The sequence below is a fragment of the Botryllus schlosseri genome, chromosome 13, assembly GCF_051294905.1.
Source record: "Botryllus schlosseri isolate E-star chromosome 13, Bs_hap1, whole genome shotgun sequence".
In the NCBI taxonomy this organism is placed as follows: domain Eukaryota; kingdom Metazoa; phylum Chordata; class Ascidiacea; order Stolidobranchia; family Styelidae; genus Botryllus; species Botryllus schlosseri.
In genome coordinates, this window is record NC_137248.1 from 16,404,057 (window position 1) to 16,426,987 (window position 22,931).

Below are 22,931 nucleotides of genomic sequence, written 5' to 3' on the forward strand. Positions count from 1 at the left end.
ATATTAATATTTGGTTAAACCATTGAAGAAAAGATCTCCTGCAAGGGAGCGGTGGAACCGAAATGAAGAAAGATTTCATGCTGTGCCACTAACTATGCTACCAAGTGAAAGACTGCTCACTGTGTTAAGTACTATATACATCATCTATGGAAGACCACACAAGTTCACTCCTTGGAGAAAGGGCCGAGAAATTGTGCTTCGTGAACTGTAATCTGCAACTGCTGGATTGGTGCTTTTGATACATTTTTATAGTTCCTTGATCATTTATTTCATGTTCAAGCATATCAATAGCTGTAAAGTTGTTGAAAGAAATGCTCTGAGGTGTTAAATATGGGCCTTGAGCTAGATTCCATATCTTTTGAATATCGGCTGAATATATCGGGGTTATCGGTGGAGGTACTGGATATCGGTCTTATCGGTATCGGCTCAGAAATCCAATATCGGTCGGGCTCTACTAGACTCAGTAGAATATCGGCTCAACATTACTGTTGTCATTATTACATCACCAAATCATGTCATTCCAAGTGCTCGTAAAACCGTTGCACAAGCGTGTATTTGATCCTACACAGCGTTCAATAGTTCATGTTCATTGTTCACACATAACAAAAGCGATCGCATTCCGTGAACAGCGAACAACGTACGCTTCTTGAAGCTTGCACAGATCACGATAAAATTTATAAAACACCAAAGTATGGAAGTATGGAAATGTCGTTCCATATCATAGATTAAGATCTTCCATTCCATACCATACTTGCATTGTTCCATATTCCACACCAAAATATCGATCCATACCATACCATACCATAGCATGCCCTGCCTTGAAGAAGCCCGGGTCTGCGAGCTAGCCGAGGATCAAGCGCATGCATAAGGGAGAGACTGGCGTGAAAGGGAAATGGAGAGACAAAACGTCCGCGGAAATGCATGTACTTTCCGCCGTGTACTTTCCGTGGTACGTTGTAACTTGTAATACTAGGATTTACTACGTGCTATGTCTACGATATAATACCACCCAAACTTTCCAAACATTTTGACTCACTACCACTTATCAAGCTAAACATGTTTATCGCCTCCGTTACAGCTAGATCTCTTAACTAAATACCACCTCTACCTTTCTTTCTGTAGTAGGCTGCTCAAGTTGGTTCAACGGCTAGTTTATCATACACGATTTGTCTTTTTGTCTTTTTTATTTCTTTACTACTTTTTGCATACATACCAAGTTTTTGAATGCACTTCAGCGACGTGTTGCTACGAAGTTCTCAAACTTTTTAGAATCCAACCCAATTGTAACATCTCGTGACGCAAGCCTCACACACCGATAGAATGCAAGTCTAATGTTAGTACGCTACGTTTCAAGGGTAAGTAAGGCATAGAGAATGTGCAGACAACCAGTTTAACGCTATACGTAGGCTACAGTTCTACAAAACATTATTCAATTGAGCAGTATATTCATATTGAAATGAACCCGAATATTCTCGGCTGACACTCGTCAGGGGCAATCGTCAGCAACTAGAAGAGAATTCAACAGAACATCGTATATCAACAACCGTATCACAAAAATATGACGTCACCAACATGAAATTTCGAATACGAGAGCGTTCAATTTACTAATTTTAGATGGTACACGAACTCTCTTTGTTGACACAGCCTTGGCTGGTGTATTTTGATAAAAGTCGACAAGGCTGTGTTAACAAAAATAGTTTGTGTGCCATCTAATTTCGGTGAAGCCGAAAATATTCGGGTTCATTTCAATATGAATATATTATTCAATAGTATATTGTAGTTATGTACCTCCAAGAAGCTGTTCACGACAATATTTATTACATAAAAGGTCATCGATTCAGTGAGAACGATGTCGCTGAAATCACTTCTTTATAATATTTCAATGCGGGACTCTTGTATTATACCTATCAATGGTGCGAACCCCTGAAAAGTTCTGGTTCATGTGAACATGTACCTGATTGAAAAGTTGTACGTGAACACGACCGTGAACACAGACCTATGACGTGATGTGACGTCATATTGTCAATAGCAACCTCGCGGCGCGCTCTCAAAGGAACAAATGGTTCGCGTTACAACTGGATAGCGGGTTCGAGTCCGATCGATGTCGACTACAGTACAGAATCCCTTCCTGCGTGTTTGAGGTTTATCTATGATCCGATGTGCATATAAACAGTATTATACAAAACGTCTGGATCGAAGGTGGCCGTATTTAAGTTGGCGTCTCAGGAATCATAATAAGCATTATCGATGTGGTCAGGGCCGAGACACTACTTCGTCCGTCACCTTCAGGCCCTTCACGGCGGGCGTTTTTGACACTATTACCAGATGAAGTACGTTTGTTTGTTTAATAACACAATTGGCGCTTATAAAAACTTGGGTCATTTCCGCCCGAACAGTAATTTTAGTAAGGTCTTTCTGCTTTTCTGGCGTCTTTTTTCTGGTCTTTGCTACCATCTTTATAGAGTTCGGCTCTCTCTTCCTCTGGGCCTTTCAAGGCGCTGTATTTACAGCTGGATCGGACCTCACAAAAACCTCCGACACATAGAAACATGGCAGAGCCGAGACTCAAACCAGCAACCATTGGTGCCATGAATGCAGTGTTTAACCAACTGCGCCGCTGGCTTCTAGATTCTCCGTGAAAATGTGATCGTAGTCGCGGGAAGTGCGAAAGAATATCATATTCAGGATCCGATTTGGCTATTTGGTAATTACATATAGTGCTAGTAATTTTTGATCTTATCTTAATCGACTTGATCAGGTTCATTGATAGAGCGGAGAGATGTGTTGACCTAAGATAGCAAGGCCACGAATAGTCCGCGCTGATGGAGAATAGACAATCGACAATGTATATATATTAGAGATGGTATATACGTGAGGTTCACGGTCGCGTTCTATGTGTGAAGTGTGAACCTCACAAATTTAGAGGTTCACGTTCACAAACGAACTTGGTTAGGTTCTGCACTGCGAACCTTTTTCATATATTTCGTTTTTTCACGTCATTATGACATCTTTGGTTGAAATTCTCCCGATTTAACCTTGTATGCATGGTGCTCACAGCCTTAAAAACACTGAACGAGCATGCACCTTGCCAATCTCAACAACTTTACTTGCTTTGCTTCAAAAGTGTTCTCGAAATTATCAGCTTTCCGTTTGTGAATATTTATTGAATCTGCTTCGAGCTTGACCCGCAATCATACAGCAGAAATAACGAAATACACTACATGTAGGTAGTCAGCGAAAGATGAATTTTACGCACCAATCAATGAAATTGATATGAAGAAGTCGTCGTTGTCTTACGTATATATAGCATAGGTGAACGGGATCCATCTTGATTTGATATGTTTATTGTGTCTGAAAACTGTTTCCGTGCAATAAGGATGTTGGCTACTTTATAACTTGTTTATGGGGTGATATCGGCAGCAAGTATATATAAAACCGTTTTACACTCTGCTCAATATCAATGCAGCAATAGTCAGACGCCAAAAACATTGTCCGGTCTGGCCTAGACCGTTAAGGCGCAAGCTTATGTTCCCCTGCAAGTCGTCGTCGAAATTATTGGAAAAGCCACGTAAGATATTGATTTATGGAATTAGTATTTGATAGCCCCACGTAGTTGATACATTTGGTGACGTTTAAAAAGTCAGCAAGTACTTTAGCATTGTGACGTGGGCTGAGTCGTCGCTAGGTATCTTGTTTATCACTTCACTGAAATGTTGTGTGTTGGAATTAGCAATATGACGTCACGTGATGTCATAGGTTCACGTTAGTGTTCACACAGAACCTTTCAAAAGCGTTCACGCTCACACGAACCTGACCCTTTCAGGGGATCGCACAATCCCTAATAATATATTGATGGTTCAGGCCAACATCCGGTGGCCATTTTCGGTCAAGATTTTATTTCGTAACACAATTTGCGAAGTCGAATGTTGGCCGAAACTTCATTACTCTTGGGTAATCGTGGAGCGGTAATGGCTGACGCTTAAATACAAATTAAAAAATGATGGGTATTTATCTTGGGGCGCTGAGGGTACCCATATTAAAAGTAAACATTGAACTGCATTAAACCGCGCGAAGCGCGTAGAAAATTTTGAAGTTGTAGTAAATCCGTCGACATCTTTCGACGTCTGTTCATTGCATCGCATTGTACATTATGTGTCATGAGCGGATACAAATATTAGAACCACCGATTTAGGTGCATTAAGAAATTGGACTTCTTCATCTTTGTGGTACGTCGACCTATTTTAGCACATTTTCTCATGTTGGCGTTTTAAGCATCACCTAATGCAGTGGTTCTCAACCGGTGTGCCGCGACATACTAGTGTGCCAACCTACCTGCTACCCTGCCCGCCTATTACCTTCGCCAATTGGAGCTTTCCACGTATAAAACCAGGAAGTCCAATTTTCTGCACATTTCGTTTATTGACCGTAATACCGATATGTGCAAACTATAGCCACAGAAGCTCGCCCTTTCGCGCCATTGGTAAGCATGCAGCGTAGAATTAATCAAGGCTGTCTCCTGTCAATCCAAATGACTATTATATCAGCTGTCTATACCGGAAAATACCATTGTTTCTTAGCAATATTGATCCTGTCCAGTGTCCAACTGTCCATCCATGAAAAGATTCAGCAGTCTGCAGAATCACTAGCAATCGTGTGGTTCATTTTAGTCAGTGAGAACTGCGAATACGAAGTACAGTAGCCTATTTGAATGCTGAAGTTGCACACTGAGGTGCGATGGCTGTCACAGGAAACTGCCTTGTTTGATTTTACTCTCAGTTGCAAAAGGTTATGGAATGCTTACACATCTGTTAACTTGGCCAGTAATTTCTGGTCACTTTGTAAACATACATTGTTTGTAAGCGCCTCTCGTAGTCGCTGGTTAACAGGTCAAAATCGAGGGTTGTTAGATTAGGATAGATGACACAGGACGCTGATAACAGGTTATTTTAGTCGTACAGTCACCACCAAGAGATCAATAAATCAGCAGTGTTAATGATGAGGAAACAAGCCATGAAACCGTCTCGATTACTGTGATCAATTGCATCCAGACTTGGTACTCATTCTCAGTTTAAAGTCACCAAAATAGTTTGTTGTTGCCGACCAATAACGCAAGTCAATATGACAAGTAATCTTCGAAAATTATTGATGATTACTGTTGTCGTCGAAAACGACACATTGGCATTGTCAATAGTATCTCAGAATATCCATTGAGCTACCATGTGAGATTTAATTCCCTCTCAACCCTTTCTGGCAGAGAGAGTCACACAAAGTTCGCCGCGTAAGATAAGGAGACCTGGACAGATTGTCGATTATGTTATGCAGTCATTCTCTTTTCTCTTCACCTGGTACCATTGATTGTCAGTAATAAGTGACATTATCTTTCGTATTCATGGATTTAGCAATGTCGCCAACATAATAAAATATAATATATTTATACGGAAATGGTTGCTGTCGCTTTGCCTTCGATAATGAATGATGGGAATGAACTAAAATAATTCATATTCAGGTTACCCTTAGACAATGAAATTTAGGCGACGATGCGACTGAATTATCTTAAACGCTTCACTGCATTATTCGCAATTTCTTAAGCATATAGCTTTAATCCGCTCATTCCAGTTGCGGTTTCGACTAATGCCCCTGTATGACTCGAGATGTTTTGAGCTATATCTTGTGCGCACACTGCATGTACGTGTACCGCATTGCAGTATGCAGTGCGCGCGAAGTGTCTATATCCACGCTGCTATCATAATTTGCAGTGTTAGAAATGATGTCATGCCGTTGTCCACCATACTAGAGAGCATCAGTAAGGAGAAAGTCTCAGTGATAATAGTGTGGACAAAAATCACGTTGGGCCAGCGAATACACAGGAGATGAGTTAACTTGTTAGATGAGGTCCGAAGAGGTAGCAGGCATGTTATACACTGTACTACTATACAGTGGACTTGGACATTGAATAAGAGTCTGCAATATAGTTATATCAAGTTTAAAGTTAATAGGTAATCGGTATTTCATACTTTATAGTCAGTTCTAGAATACCAATATTACAAGATATATATAAAGTAAAGCATTGGCGTACATCGTAAGCAATGTCATACAACGGAGGGGACGAAAAAGTGCCAAATATATCATTGCATCAGCTTTTATGGAACAATTTCCAGAAATGCGGAGATGAAACGGCAATGGTAAGTGGCTGAGACTCGCAGATCTATGTATGAAAAAGGTCATCACCTTCACTTGTGACCAGTGGTGTATGCTTAAAGTAAGTATACGTAAGCCGGAAATAAGGATACACCCTAAAGACCTTTCATGGACCCATTAGAAGTAGCTCACGGAAATCTGAAGGTGTCATTAACCCCAGGATTTGAGTACAAAGCCGCTTCTACACTAGGGCGGAGCATGGACTGGTGCCGGATTGGATATACAACCGGACTTTTCCACTTTGGGTCGGAGCCGGATCAGCAGCCAGATCAACCGAAGACATATTCACATTGTCAAAGATATGGACCCATACTATCCAGAGAGTTTAGACCCATTCATTGTCCTTACGACGCGGACTACTAGACATTTTGATGATCTTGCAATCCAAAAAGTATTGCTGTTTTAGGCTGTATTAGCCTATGCTTCGACTGCATTGGTCATCTTACACAAGATCAATAGTAATCGTTATGATACACTTCCGAGGATCGGATGGCGAGGAGAAGCCTTGGTGAATTTCAGCCCTTAGGTAGGTTTTCTGGAGTTAACCTCAGTCGGACACCAGCTCGCAACTCATTGGTGTTGCAGCTGTATAACGTAACACAACATATCTCGCATCCTTATGCGGAGATTCTATTTCGTCCTTACCTGTTGTCATGGTATTGGTACCTTGCGTACGAATAGCGCAATGAATAGTGGTATAATTATAATTTATAGGCACGAATAGATAGGGTTACCATATTTTTATGAAGCAAATTCCGGACATTCTTTAGCGCCCACTAGCGAATTTCAAAATGAGTTGTAACACATTGACCGTCAATATGACGTCACACTAGCATAGCATTGCCCATTGACTGTATACACTATACAGCAGGGGCGGGCAACATACGGCCCGCGAAGGGATTTTGTCCGGCCCACGGACTGTTTTCCGTCTTACATCATGATGTGGCTCGCGGCCCGAGTTAGCCGAGATTCCCCACTACTTGCTTATTAGGTCCAATTTTAGTGATTGTATGTTATTATATGCGTGTATGAGCAGCGTGCGAGAGTCATGGAGGTTACGCGTAAGTTCGCCGAAGCGAGAATACTTGCATTATCGGCATTTACGATGTATTATCAACCCTAATGTCGCTTGTGGTAATCATGTTGTTTGTCGCCTACAATGGTCATTTACACCATGCTGATATTTCTTATTTTTTATTCTGTAACTGCCGACATGTAGCACGGCACACTTCTGGGGTGTTGCAAGACAACGCTTATGCCACTGATCGCCAACTCAAAACGGGTCGCGGGCCACTATTTAAATTTCGTAGAGGACGCAGGCCGCATGAATTCAATATCGAGATTAATTAGGCTACAGTTGAACAACGACGCTATCTCGACACCTGCTCAGCCCTAATGAATTGATATCTTTGTAAATTTGAGGTACTGGACGTATCGAACGCCTTGAAATCTTACATACACCGTGTGTAGATTGATCAGAGAGAACTAGACTAGGTGGCGCTTACTCATATCCACATTGTCTTCGTCATTATCGGCGAGAAATGGCTGTGAAGTGACATTGCTGTCGTTAAAATACAGTCATTAAATACGATTTATTCTTTGTAGGCCTATATGTTGATAAATAGGCGAATAATGTATTGATTCAGCAATCCGGCCTGCCAAGTACCTAATTTTTCTATATCCGGCCCGCCGACTAGAGAAGTTGCCCGCCCCTGCTATACTGGAATGGAATGGAACATAGGTCATGAATTGGACCGACTGTAATGTGAGCTCTGGTGATTGCTACTTGCTAGGGTCTGCAATAGATTCCTCCACGGGCCGGATGAAATCATCTGGCGGGCCGTGTCTGGCCTGTCAGGATTGTGTTTGATAGCCCTGCTATACTGTTAGGTCGGTGCGGCTATCTGTTTATGTGCTTTAATCAGGTCGAAAACAACATTTTTTCAGCCCTCTTCCGCCCAAATAAGCAGTGATCTTGAGCCCACCATAGGGTAGTCGATGTAGCCTGTTGGGCACTTATTGTATGCATTTGGCTGTTAAATTTTATGTATGAATTCTGCAAATAATATTGATTCTTTTACATATTAGGCTACTATAAATGAATCAGCAGTTTGCACATCTGGCGATTTCCAACCTCTTATGGTCGCAACCTCATTTCTCACTAGAAAATGTTCCGTAGCAAAGCTCAAAACTTGATAAGCTGATTACTAAAATAAATTCAACTTGCTCAAACTTACTCACGGCCTAGGAAGCTGATTACGTCCAACATCATCGCGATCCCCAGATAAAGGCAAACGACCCCAAGATTTGGGATCACTGTCTGTGACTGAAGCATCCAATCGGCCTTAACCAACTCTATAGGAATATACCGTTATCTTATAATTGCGATTACAATCAGCCTTACTTTAGTAAACGATTGGCACTTATATTTATTTTGATTGCATTTTCGGCGAGAGTGGTGCCTGGTGTCCATACTAATATAATTATACGTTTCATTAACTCGTGCGCGGCGCGAAGAACCATTTTGAATAGCATAAATCTGACTGAAAATAATATTGTTTATGTTGATTTAGGAAAAAACTTTTGATCCTGCTTCAAGCCTTCAAAATTCCGTACATTTAGGCATATTTTAGAAATTCCTCCCGGACGCAGATTTTTCAGTGAAATCCCGGACATGTCCGGGAAATTCCGGACGTATGGCAACCCTAGAATAGGAGGACTAGGCTTTTACAACTATGCGTTTCTGCAGTTCAACGAACATCAGTCTTTATCCAGGAGAGAAAGGAATGGCGATTGACAACGATAACTAATAACTACACATCCCCTCAAATAAACCAATTAAAACAAATAAACGAACGTATGTGGTCACGACTAAATGACATCTTAACTAGTAATGTCCGATTTCTTATTATCGTGAAATGTGATATGGTTACTCGAAATCGTTGAAAGTCATGACAATATCTTGGTCAATACGCCAACGTTCGTCCCACCTAACAAAACGACTTTGTTGCAGTTACCTCGTAACGGGAAATATATTCGAATAGGCAACTTATGGATCTGAACCGCCTCAGCGTATCTTTCGTAATTTTTAAATACAGTCAGCTGGAAAGATTAATTTATCTTTAAGAGATTTACTTCATCTTGAAATTTTCTTCATGCTACGCGGGATTCAATGCGACTTCATTGTTGGATATTTTTGGACCTTTGGATCTCACCACTATACCGACAATTCTGATGGAAGGTCAAGAAATCACAGCATACAACAAAGTGACTAATAACAATTGGTCCACCCGGATATTCATCATCATTTATATATGGCCCTAGATTTTCGAAAACACACCCTTCATCAACTCTACTGGTGAATATGATCATTTGGGCTGGGAAAGGATAAATATTTGATTGTAATATTTGAAACTACTAATATTAATAACGAAATTCATTCGCTAATCTAAATGACCATCATCATTCCCGGTGACTGTTATTTATCCTTAACCTGAATACTACCAATTTCGATGCACATAGTAAGACGATATGAAAAAGTACATTAGTCCAGAGTTCACCTGAAATTGACATGGGCAGTTTAACATGGGTTTTAGGTGCCCAGTTAGTTCATTGCGACAATGACCTGGAATGGGGCGTAGGCTCCATAAATAATCGAAATGCGACCGCGGATAGCAAAAGGATTGGTCACTACCAGCTTGGAGGAAAATAAAGACAGCCTCTCTCCTTCTTACGGTCCACATCTGTGCTTCACGTGATGGAAAGTCGATCACGCAATATGCATGGTTGTTCAAGAAAGTGTGCTTACTTACTTACTTACTACTTACTTACAGCCGCAGGATATAACGAAAGGAGATTTCGTAGCAATATGTGCGTAGGAGAGTTTGCAGTTTGCTTACCTGATGATTGGAAGTCCTAGTGCTGGTGCGGCCGTAGCTCCTTGCGACCCCGACATATGCAAAACGTAAATTTTATTCGGTCAAAAAGTATTCTTTTCGGATATAATATCCATTGTTTTGTGCAAACGAGATCGTACAACAATTTGTGCACAAGTAGGTTGCACATGTGAATTACAACGACACATTTACATGAAATCGCGAACAGTCGTGGAATTGCCGAGAAGGAAATACACGCTACAAACCGTCTTGAAATAGCGGGAAGTTAACACACCCTTGTATTGTCATTCATGGCTTTACTTTATTTGTTTCAAGTTGCGGTGTTTGAAATTGCTATAGCAATAATCGTGAAAATAACCATATATTGGTTTATTTGCAATCGCATTTCCCAAGGATTCATCTAATAATATCGGTCGATTGTGACAGAAAATCAAAGTTCACTATACATGGGATTTGTCGTGTGCTGCATGTTCAAGGTGCGTCGTGTTCTAGCCATGTCGCTGGACTTCTGGTGTCTCGGCGCGATGAGCACGTGCCTTGGCCTGACTATCAGAAATCCGTTATCCACTGAACCCCCTACAGCTCGAAATTCAACACTTGCAGACTCGTTACGGTGACTTCGTTATGAATTCGTGCTCTCACTAATGATTTAAATCGGAGTATCCGAAAGTCTTGATAAGTTCGCAATGTGTCTCCAAGAAGCCAGTGTTGGCTCAATCCGAAAAAATACGTCACCGATATTAAAGAATGGAATATAAATAACTACGACATCTGTCAGCAACACGAAAGATAGTTGGACGCAATTGTATGTGTGAGTTCTAATGAAATAATAAATATAGTTGATTTTACATGATCGCCGCATGATTATATCCCTCATCAACGTCTCAATTTCCTGGCTTGCTGTTGCTGCTTTTGGTATTCATGGTGTTCCGAGTACTATTGTCATTGACACCAGACCCGACAGCTAGTCATCATTTTGGTTCCAGATCTGGCGACTTGGAGCACTAATCACTTCCAAACGCTTTATGTAAGACACCACCTTGGTTGGACTCGAACTCGAAACTTATTGTTGTTGTAGCTACCAGTGATGAGCATCGGAGCGGAGTCGGAGTGTAATCGGAGCGGAGTTTTTCCGATTTTGTGACACTCGGAGCGGAGTCGGAGTTTACTACGGCTATTTTTTCGGAGCTTTTCGGAGTGTTGCAACTTTTGCCCCCGATATCTTTGTATAGCTCTTACCAGACGACACTATTACAAACCAAAACACAGGCAGTTGACACCTTGTAAAGTTGTAATATGACGGGTATAACATGCAAAAATGATTGCCAAGTCTATAAAAATCTGCCATCTGCACTGCAATGCAATGCACTGCAGTGGAGAGTAGACAATACTATAAGGGAAACCATATTATCACAACTATTTAGTAAAACACATTACCAAGTGTACCTTGCTTGCCACTCTAATGACATATAACTGTTTAAAATGGTTTGATTGGCCATAAGCTATCTTAACCTAGTGATCTAACAAGGCAGACTGACGAGACTGGACGAGATTCTTCGGATTATCTCGGAGTCTATGGGCTTGAGCTCTTCGGAATCGGAGGGATATTGCCTCAGAGACTAAAGTTGTCGGAGGGATTCGGAGTCTCGAAAAGCACTATCCGCTTATCACAGGTAGCTAGGGAAACATAACACACCACTACGCAATTTCGTCATTTATAGACAAATATCAGTCGAAAGGGGTGAGTTCACTTTATCTAACGCATTGCGGTTTTTCTAAACAACTCTCACTATTGCTCTAAGGCGGAAGCGTTCATGAATGAGCCATTGTGCAGTAATTGATCTGTAGCCGGCCATGGCAACACGAGTGTATGCGTCGCTTTAAATAATCACAGAGATAATAATGGATTTTTTTCATTTTACGGTATGCTGTCATTTCAAACCTGAAACAAACTGTTAACCTTTACCAATATTACTTCAGTGAAAGTTGAAATAATGCAGTAGAGATTCACGAAAACTATTAGTTACGACGTAAAGTAATCCTTGTATATGGTCAGGTCAAATGTATATCTGTTCAAAATTGAAAAGAATTGATTTTAAACGGGCATACAAAATATAGTAGGCTAAGCTTTAAACTACAAAATAGAATTCCATTTTAATCCTGAACAGGCAATAATACCGGTATTGGTGTGATTTCGTAAGTAATTTATTTTCAGAATACTGTTCGCGAAATAATTTGCGATATCAATATTTTGACACCGCAATCTCTAAGAAGCAATGGAAAACTGTGGTATTTGCTCACGGTCGCCGCCTTAAATCTAATCACAACCCTGTCCCAATAATGGGGTCCTTATTGTGAGACGGAAACGGTAGAGCCCCGGTATCAAATAGACTAGTAGGTCTTGCCTTCAGCATGCACCCTAATTCCCCGCCAGTTTTGCGGGCTCTGCCTTATTGGTTAGATAGATAGGAAGAGAGGTGGAGAAGAGAGATAATAGCTATGTTCAGTTGTCGTTGTCGGAAATTTGTAGTGATGCAACCAGGGCTATGAAGCAGGTGTAAATATTAAATTGACCACGTTCCGGAGATTCGGTTTTAGATATCGACAATATTAGTGGGAAATTTATTTCCACGAATTTATTGAACCTCTCTAATAAATGTAACTAGACCACGCATTTCTAAATTTCAGTTAAAATATGCAGTCCATGCAGACAAATGAGACTGCCTGCTAAATCCAGATTGTGTAGAGAACCAAATTGAGGACTGTTAATAGTTGATACCAATGTTTCGAGGGCGCGCTGAAGCAGTACGCCATTTCGCTGATGAACCGTCAATATCGAACGGTGCCATATTGCTTCATTTCACCCATTCGGCTTAACTGCGTAAATAATCCATCGACTATAGTGGCTAGACATTGTTGAAGAGCAAAGTTTTGTGGACATAGAAGATACGCGTGATCAACCAAACTGGTACTGTTATGGCAATACTCCTAAACATATTCTCTAGTCTAGACAGACGCCCGTATAGGTTATATTTAGTTGATGCGGAGGCAACAGATTATCAATCAGGTTTATAATTATTTTCATCGTTTCAAAACATCACAAGACTGCGATACAATGAAAAGATAGGAAGGTGTCGAAACAACTTGGAGTAGCCTTTAAGATCAGACACCCACCATAGCCTAGGCGAAATAAATGATTATGTGTTGAATAGGAGTATATATATTTGTATGTATATGCTTATGCATACGGGAAATCAGGCTATAAAAAAATTCTTTATATGCCCAACATGAGCTGGTATTGGCAAGGACACACCATATAATACTGTGGAATGTAAATGTTGATAAGTATTCTCTATTAATATATATTATGTATATTAGGACCAGCTGCAGAATAGGTATATTGCAACGATACCCCGTCACGTCCATTGCTAGCAATGCCATACCATGGCGGGGAAATACATGTGCCAAATATATCGTTACATAGGCTTTTGTGGGATAAATTTAAAGAGTATGGAGATGATACTGCAATCGTGAGTAACAATTTTTCAGCAATACTACCAATACGATGATGATAACCAATAACAAAACCAGGTATGATCGAATAATCCAACTTATTTATTAAAACATAAGCGGAAGTAATGTCTAATGCAGACATGGGGTAATCTTGATTGCTAATAGTAATCTATGACGACGCTTGCAACATTTTCCAGTACTCGTAATCCGTTATTTTCTATACATTATTCAGTTGCTTTGATAGCAGCCGACGAGGACATATGGAGACTAATGGTGTGACGTATGAATTTAGTATCAAATTATTCACAGTGGTAACATCGGATTTTTGAAACTCACTGATCACGGACATCACAAATACAAGCTATGCTAATCAAATGGGTCGTAATAAATCCTTATCCACACCACAGATCGTCGTGCGAAAACCATCGATCTGCGGTGAATCTCGTCATCGATAGTTATCGCGGGATCGCCCGCATAGGATGGGGAGCACCACATCTGTGCTAGGATTCAGACGTATTTGAATCTTTCACCTCGACAATATGTTCCGGACCAGTTAAATTGACATCTCACGACCTCACAACCTTTTTTACGGTCGTGACCTAGATTCTAACCTCCGACCTCTAAATTGGTGATGCTGATTATTTGCAATTTGAACGTAGAAGCTAGGCGAGGACTTCGCAAATCGAACAAATGCGCCTCAACAGATTAAAGCTTTCAAAAGTTTCGTACCATACAAATAAAACATGGTGATTTAAAAAACATATCATTAGAACTCAGCGGTTCTTATTTAGCTTCCTATTGTAATACTTAAAGTGGGCACAAATCCTTATTTCGACATGCCTTATCCCCATGCTTACACGGTGTTAGCATAGGCCGTATCTATGGATCGGAACCGATGTAGAAATAAATAGCCATCGTAGAATTTGCGTAATGAATGTGTTGTAACGTTGCAAGAAGATGACGTTACTGTTTTCAATCAAAATCTCAATCGTTATCGCGAGATAAATGGAATCGTCATTACTTTTACATGTAATCGAAATTGTAATAGACCATATACTTCGAGATTTTGCGGTAATCATAATCGTAATAATAATCACAGTCGTTTTTTGATTGATGTGATATAATCGGCTCACTTCTGGTCCATTATTACTCAATTGCATTGTGACATTTCTTCCAAATTACAAAAAAATCATAATCGTCACCCCAAAGGGAAAGTCCTAGATCTGAATAATTTGATAAGTAGGCATAGCCGTTCATGTTTATAGGTGCACCATGCCCTTGATGACAACCCCCTAAACGCAACGCGTAAAACTATGTATTTCTTCCTATGTTAAGGTTGATGCTTCACGCGATGGGAAGTCAATCACCTACAAAGAGATGTACCTTTCTTCGAGAAAGTGTGCGGCTTACTTACAGTCGCACGGAGTAACGAAAGGAGATTTTATTGCGATATGCGCTTCCGGAAGTTTGGAGTTTGCTTACTTGATGATTGGCATCCTTGGTGCCGGTGCGGTCGTAGCTCCTTGCAACCCGTCATACACTAAAAGTAAATTTGTGTTCGCTCGAAACCTCTTCTGTTCTGATAGAATTTCCATTGTTTTGTGCAAACGAGATCGTACAACAATTTTCCATTACGCAGCCACGAGTGGTATTTGTTGAGGAGAAAATAATTGAAACAATGAAGTCGGTGCAAGAGGACATCTCTTCAATTGAGGTTATGGATGTTATTATCATACTATAATCACAGTGGTGTGATGCGCAGTTTAGGAATCAATTTATCATGCGCCGTAATGTAACATACGCAATGCAGCTGCAAGCGATATTCAATTAAAGTTCCGGAGACGCCATTTCTGAATGTCAAGCGCCGCCAATGTATATTCGCCATTGCCGTCATAGTGGCACCTATATACCGTCGAACATCCAAAATTCTACAGTACTATATCAGTGACTTGTTGCGAGCCTGCGATATGCTGTCATCACCACTCAATCTAGAACAGAGGTTTCAAACACGCGACGATATTTTGGATTTCGAAGTATTCGACAATATTTACCTATCATTTTTTTTAAAATTTCAGAACTTAAAATTCGCTCTAAAACTTCTCCATAAGCCTGAAACTACCCATAAAACTGCACTAATACGTCACTTTCAAAAGGTACCACGCAGTTGAAGATCAACTGCGTGATATTACTTGTTTATGATTGTAAAAAATGACCCGTTGATGATTCTTGACTGAAGGCAATTAGACGGTCATTTTTGAAATGGTAAAAAAGTCCAAGGGGTCGTGGTTTAAAAACAAGTCGCCAGATTTGAATAGAATATTCAAAAAAAGTAAACGTAACTTCGTTACTGTCAATCATTGCCTGTCAGATATTGATAAACTGTTTCTGTACGGCACGCATGACAATATTTCTATGGGCACATGTTAAGAGTTCAATCAGTAGCAAATCAAGTTGGAGATATAAAAACTGCATGCCGCGAACACACTGGAAGTGACCGCCGTTGCCTTCCGCAATTTTATTCCATGCGATGTGAAGCATAGCCCCTTCTAATTGTCGCTTACTTTCCAGAAAATCATCGTGATAGGACAAAGCAGAGAATTCATGACTGTCGAGAAAATATTGAGCTCCACGAACAGTGGTATACCAATTGTCGTTTGCTAGTACATAAAAATAAGCATCATTGAAATCCATCAATATATATGTTCCTGTAGAATCTCTCAAAGATGTTGATATTGACCCGGAAAATGATCTCGCAATTGCACCTCACTCAAGCGGAACAACCGGCCTTCCTAAATGCATTGCTATGACTCACAAATGCTACGTAGCTACCCTGTCGTTAAAACTGTAAGTATGCATAGCAGCCATTATATAACACGATGATCTTACCGTAAATTTGTCGAATTAGTTTTGTGCGTAAGGATCCGTCACAGATTGTTTATATGGATCGCCCGATGTATCACACTGGCGGATTTATCACTCTAATGTTCAACGCCACTGAAGGCGTCAAAACCGTGATGGAACGGCAAACCAATATTGAACGAATGTTTCAAAACGTGGAAAAACACAAGGTGTGGGTCAACATCAAGATAGTTTTATACTATGGAATCGAAGATGAATTACGCTCTATATATGCTATATCTCCTTTAATATGCGACGATTTCCATAAATAAACACAATTCACATCATAGTACAATGTATAATGTATATGTACAAGGAAAAACAAAGTTACCAAGACTACTGCACTAACCACATTGCTGTCGGAATACTTTTAGGTGTCGTCGATCTTGTGCGTTCCACCAACGTTAATCGAGATGATTAACACCACCAGCAATGCAACATACGATCTGTCTTCACTCAAAGTTATTTTGTGTGGCGGAGCATCACAAGCGTCCGAAGTGATACAGCAAATAAAAAGCAAATACAAAGTCACATTCGTAACAGGTAATTGGTGATGCTCATATCAAAACTTGTGTTCAGTTTACTATCATGATACCTCGGCTGAAAGAAATATCGACTCACTCCTCCGTCTGGCACTATGCTAGCCAAGAGACCTAGAGACTATAAATTACGACCGAATATATTTTGAAAATATACTGAGACAACATGAATGTGAATTTCCCAGTACCATTGTTGTGATATGCGTCACTCAACTTGTTTTTGAATATAATATTGATAATATTAACTTGCTCATATGAATTTACTTTATTGCCTCTTTTCTTCATAATATTGCCTTTACCATGACTATAGTACGGAATTTGCAACCAATTTTGTCATGCTATCTGCTAGTCTATACTATAATGCAGTCGTTCTCAACCTTTTTGTGTTCGCAGACCCCTTTTCGGCCCCCTCAAGTCTTAGTTCAAATTTAGCTAAATTATCGTGTAACCCTCATATGTCTTGTGCAAATATCAACTCCAGGCTAGTGATAAACAGCAACACAATGACCGTTCTTGAAAATAATACCATAGGCTACCGTGTAGAAATATGGGTAGGCTTTTATTATTTCGAAGGGACGTTTGCATCTGAATTTATTATTTCTTGAAATATGTGGTCGTGTCTTGAAATTTCACGCCTTCAATTTGATATGAACGAGTGCCGTAAATCCATTTCCACAAAGTGGGCGAATGTAATATCAACACTTGACGCTTCCGACAATACCTTTGAGCGCGATCGCAACATATGGCACCAAAATTGAGAAACCGATTTTTCAATGAAGTTACGACGTCCAGATTAGTCATTTCTATATAAAAGTTCATTTTCAAGATATTCTCGAATAGGAATTATGCATATCACAGGACAAATGGATTTCGTGATGAGGTTTTAACCCCTTTTTGCGACAGACCAGAAAAAACTCTTATGAACAAACCTCAACTAAACATCTTTAAACATCAATATGTTTGCATCCGTAGGCTATTGGCAGTTTCGCAATCAAAATGAGTTTACACAGTACGATATTTAAATTCATACGGCAATTCTGTTGATGAGCTTACTGAAGCATTAGCAGTTTTGAAGCGAAACTGTTTCGTGAGTTCCCTAATTTAAAATTGTTACAGATTTGTCATCAGTCATTTCGCAAATTCAGAGGTGTCGCGGACCCCTGAAAATGTTTCGCGGACCCCCGGTTGAGAACCACTGATATAATGGTTGTTACCTAAGATTTTCATAATGTTGGTACTATCACCGCAATTCACATAAGGATTTGATCAGACCGGTTGACTTCAGTACGTCGTGTCAATCGCCATGAGTTCTGAAATACTTCCTCGTCTGATGAGCGCGTAAAAGCTAAGGAATTTGAAATTCAAGCACAGCTATAAATCACATAATGGTCGCTATACTATAGTGCGATCTTGAATGGTATTAAAAGTTCGAAAATGTCAATATTACACAGATGCAATGCCGCTATTCACGGAAATATGAAATATTTAGATACCCAGGTGAAAAGTCGTATGTTGTAAACCTTCGAAATCCGATCACAAACACGGTGTTGGCCTTTTACTAATCCAAATAATTTTGCTTACGTTTGCTTTTTCGTAATTCGGTTGAATGAATGATAAAGTCTCTCTCTTTTTCTCTCATCATGCGAAGTTCTAACACTTGGGTGATTTTGTAAATATGGAGGCGTTATGCTTTAAAACATAAAAAGTACACAGACATATACAACATACATGAACACAGATTTCCTTGCTTATTTAAATCGCAGGATACGGCATGACTGAAGCTATATCGATTTCGATGGGTGCTATTACGGACGACATCGCTGCGAAGTCCGTGGGGAAAATTAGGGCAGGCGTGGAATTGAAGGTGATCAGTAGGGCGATTTTTTTTTGATATTGCACAAAAATCAAAAATTTTGTCAAAATTGTAGTGTTAGGTCAAATAAATGGTCACTATTGTTTACAAACTCAAAAGAATTTTGCAACGTGTTATTTGTTGGTATCGTAGATGTTTGCACTGTCGATGATCTCATCATTTAGAGCTTGTAGCCTACTTGATAGGCCTTCCGTTGTATACAGCCCATTGTCTGCTCATTGTGAATCATGAACGGTCAAGTGAGACAAATAGGTTGACATGGTGTGATGCTCAACTCACCACGATATTCTACTAACTGATTTTGCAGCGATTCTAGATACGGTGCTTCTCTTACTTCGGTTTTACTCTTGGTAATGCCGAAATTGTCAAATAAACATGACAACAAGGTTTGCATCTGTGGGAGAGTTTCCAAGAGAGTTTCGCAGGCACTCAAATGTCAAACTCTTTTGCGTCTTGTCTGACTGACCTCAAGAGGAAGTTGGTTGAGGCCTTCCTAACGTCACAGATCCATTTGCGTAATGTGACTACTGGAAATCTTCAGGTCCATATTTCGGTGAAATAAAGTATTTTCATGTAGAAATTTGTCACTTTTTACGTCAAAAGTTTTTTCAGGCTAAGCCACTTCGTAAGGCCAGACAATTCCAACCAGAAATCAAGAAAAGTAGTACAATTCTAACATTATGTGCAAAAACCCCGAATCTACATGCGGGGTAAATATTTGTCAAACTTTTCATTATTAACGTCAAAAAATGTCAACATTTCCTATTTTTAATGCAAAATCTTCAATTTTGTATGTTAAAAAAATCTTCCTGGTGATCAGATTATAAAGTCATTGTTTCGCTTCGCGTTCATATGTGTGCTTACAGACTACCAACGTAGCAACGGAAGAAGAATGTCCCGCGGGAACAATTGGAGAGATACGCATACGTAGTGCCCAAGTAGGTTGCTTATATAGGACGAGGTATAAATGATATATTTACATAAATGTAGTTTGGCGTTGTTTTTCGTAGAGCTAATAGATTATGTCACAAACTAATGGAGAGACATTGCAATAACCTTTCATCGTCACTGATTGCTTCTGATTTTTATTTGAAGTAATTATTGTCACTGCTATCGCAATTTCAGAATAGATACCTGATAGAGAGATTTCTTAGATATTGAGGTAATACAGTAAAGCGTCATGCACATCCTCTGACATCCAGGTAAAATATATTCCGAATTGAAAGTAAACCTGTATTTAATTCCAAAAGTACACACACAATTAGGTTCACAAGTAAAACCATTGACACGCTGTCTTACTGAAAAGAGTTCCCAGTTCCAAGATATATTTCCGTGGGAAATGTTAAATAGGTCAAAATGCTATATCAATGCACAGATTAGAATTTTATATTTTTTTTTTCAACAAGTAGGCCTAAATCTTGACGGTTATGGATCTCTTGCACAGTATTGGTGCACTATGATCCGTCATTACTGTGTTGAAGGCACAATATGAGATATTGAAAGTTGATAATCTGGCTTCCAAAACTGCTGAAACTTATCTGGAAATACTATAACAATAAACCACTCGATATTGCAATTATCGTATATTTTACTATCACCGATAAAAATTGATATCTTATTGGGATCCTGCTGCTATGTTTCGGTAGTGTATGTCGTCGATAGATTTATATCATAAACTCCTGGATCGCACAAGCTGGTTATTGGGTATTGGTTATTATTCCACGCCTTTCTATAGACAGATGGCGGGTTCTTAAATCCTTAAAACATTTTTGCTGGTGGACCATTTAATTTTGTGGGCGGTCACATGTGTCCTCAAGCAGATAGGTCGCGACATTGAACCCGTCTCGATTATCCAGGAAACACAGGGCGCGTAAAAAGTCATAACGACCTTTTACTGCCTTTCAGCTGACTCGAGCCTCGAACTCACAGCTCAGTGGTTATGTGGCCTGGCTGAGGATCATACCTCTACCTACGCTATCTGATCACAGTTAAATTTCTCTTGCGACTGCAATATTTGTTAAGATGACAAAAGGGTATTTAAAAAATCCGGAAGCAAACGCTGCCGCTTTCGACGCGGATGGATGGTTCAGGACGGGAGACCTCGGTCGCTACGATGCCAATGGTAACTTATTCATCGTCGACCGGCTTAAAGAGATTATCAAGTTTAAAGCTGTACAGGTAGCCGCGACACGTCTTCTATAGTAATGACTTGATTTCTTATTACGACATGAATCAGGTATCTCCCGCTGAGCTGGAGTCTGTAATAATCTGCCATCCTAAAGTCGTGGATGTCGGTGTTATCGGGATTCCCGACGAGAAGTGTGGCGAGCTCCCAAAGGCCTTTGTTGTGCCGAGTGACCCATCGCTGACAACCGAAGATGTTCACAAAATAGTTGAAGGTTGGTTTCGTAATATGATCCAAACGGTGTTTGCATTCCCGCCATACTTCAACCGAGTTTGCCAATTCATAGAACGTTGTGGACTATAAACATCTGCGTGGTGGCGTGGAGTTTGTAAACACGATTCCAAAATCTGCGACTGGGAAAATACAACGCAATGTGTTGAAGAGTATGGCGGCTAACCAAAATTAGTGGATTTATGCTTAGGACGTCCGCTTATTTTGCTTCAGTTCAACTTGACAGAAGTGAAGGATTTTCATGAATGTAATTTTTACTATTGACGAATATTGACTAACAAACATCGCCAAATAATATATCCTGATGTAATCTGTTTATGAATAAATTTTGAACTTTATCGAAGCAACCACTGGAGAACACTTCACTTACTACTTACTGCTGACATCAACATATAGCAGGGATCGGGAACCTTTTTTGTCGGAAGAGCCATATTGGCGTTATTTTTTCCATTTCAACTCCCAAAGAGCCACACATGCCAATGAACTGTTACGTCGCAATTGGGAAGAATTGTGACGTCATTGTAGCACTAATTCGAACTCACTGCATGTGATTCGTCGTGTCGCCACATTTTCTCTATAAAAACTGGTATTTATAGTTCGAACATAAACCTCGAAACGAGATGTAAGACACAGACGGGCCAAGCCTCACAATTGATAACGCATTTCATCGTAAATAGCTTAAAATTTATCAGAACTGATATTAATCGAATGCAAATGCCACACTGATTCCGAAAATCTAAATACTGATTGACTTCTGAGTTCTCAAAGTAATCGGCGGTAAACTACAGAGCTACTTACCAATCAAGAACGTGGATAGCTACGGCATTGTTTGTAATTCGAGTTTGTAATTGTGAATGTCACTGTCACGTCCACGACAGTTCATTTCGAGCCGTAGATCAGTAAGACAATGTGTATTTGAAAAGAACATTGTGATATGGGCGTCGCCATGTCTCCTATGATCTTTGATTAATCAACGTATCGAAAGTCCGGTATATAGAATTTGCGAGTGATACTGGTCGCCGGCGCGACAGTAATTTAAATTTGAGGATTTTGAAAAGAGGTGGTCTGAGCCCCTAGACCTGAAGACGGCATTGTCTTTAAGTTTCAAAGATATGTTTATACTACCACGAGAATAATTATTCTGGCCGTCATAAAACTTTGCTCACAAGTTGCTGCAATATTGCTCAATTCAGTACAAAAATAAATATTTGACAAATAGCCATATCTTATACCCAAAAGAGCCATATATGGCTCGCGAGCCATAGGTTCCCGACCACTGCTATATGGGATCCGTCGTGAGCGCCATATTTTCCCCGTAAAAACTCATGCTGTGACATCGCAATTTACTGTAAATAGCTCAGAATGAATAATAACTGATATTAATCTAATATACCTGTAGCACTGATTCCGAAAATCTAAATATTGATCGACTTCTCAATTCCCAAAGTATTCAGCGGTAACATGGATGTTGCACTACACGCCCACATTCGGCAGTCCTAGAAAGCTACTTAACAATCAAGAACGTGGATGGCTAAGCGTTGTTTGTAATTTGAATGTCACTTCCAAGGCAGTCCATTACTCGGCGTAGATCAGGAAGA

The 22,931-nt window shown here is 40.0% G+C and overlaps 2 protein-coding genes across 3 annotated transcripts in view; both read left to right on the forward strand.

Annotated features, from left to right (window-relative positions):
• Nucleotides 1-5,610: 5,610 nt before the first annotated feature.
• The window catches only part of LOC145453908 (uncharacterized), a 49,256-nt gene continuing 31,935 nt past the window's right edge, over nt 5,611-22,931 (forward strand). The window contains exon 1 of the transcript XR_013919967.1: nt 5,611-5,996. The gene's annotated coding sequence lies outside the window, so the exon portion shown is untranslated. The remainder of the gene's footprint in view (nt 5,997-22,931) is intronic.
• Nucleotides 12,994-21,680, forward strand: LOC145453904 (uncharacterized). 2 transcript variants are annotated; one of them, XM_080331871.1, is made up of 13 exons: nt 12,994-13,624; nt 14,943-15,151; nt 15,213-15,321; nt 15,683-15,760; nt 16,176-16,245; nt 16,319-16,451; nt 16,513-16,675; nt 16,880-17,048; nt 18,808-18,908; nt 19,784-19,855; nt 20,940-21,095; nt 21,154-21,316; nt 21,387-21,680. In XM_080331871.1, exons 1-13 carry the CDS (start codon nt 13,529-13,531, stop codon nt 21,506-21,508), a joined length of 1,641 nt encoding a protein of 546 aa, XP_080187997.1. In that variant the 5' UTR covers nt 12,994-13,528; the 3' UTR covers nt 21,509-21,680. The 2 variants fall into 2 exon arrangements, with proteins under 2 accessions (XP_080187997.1, XP_080187998.1); XM_080331872.1 differs by lacking the exon at nt 15,683-15,760 and having other exon boundaries at nt 12,999-13,624.

Bases quoted from the DNA above. Each gene is read 5' to 3' on its own strand.
- LOC145453904 (XM_080331871.1), top strand. From the start codon at position 13,529: ATGCCATACCATGGCGGGGAAATACATGTGCCAAATATATCGTTACAT. The intron at 15,761-16,175 runs GTACCACGCAGT...CTTACTTTCCAG, and splicing joins TAATACGTCACTTTCAAAAG to AAAATCATCGTGATAGGACA. The intron at 18,909-19,783 runs GTGATCAGTAGG...GTGTGCTTACAG, and splicing joins GGGCAGGCGTGGAATTGAAG to ACTACCAACGTAGCAACGGA.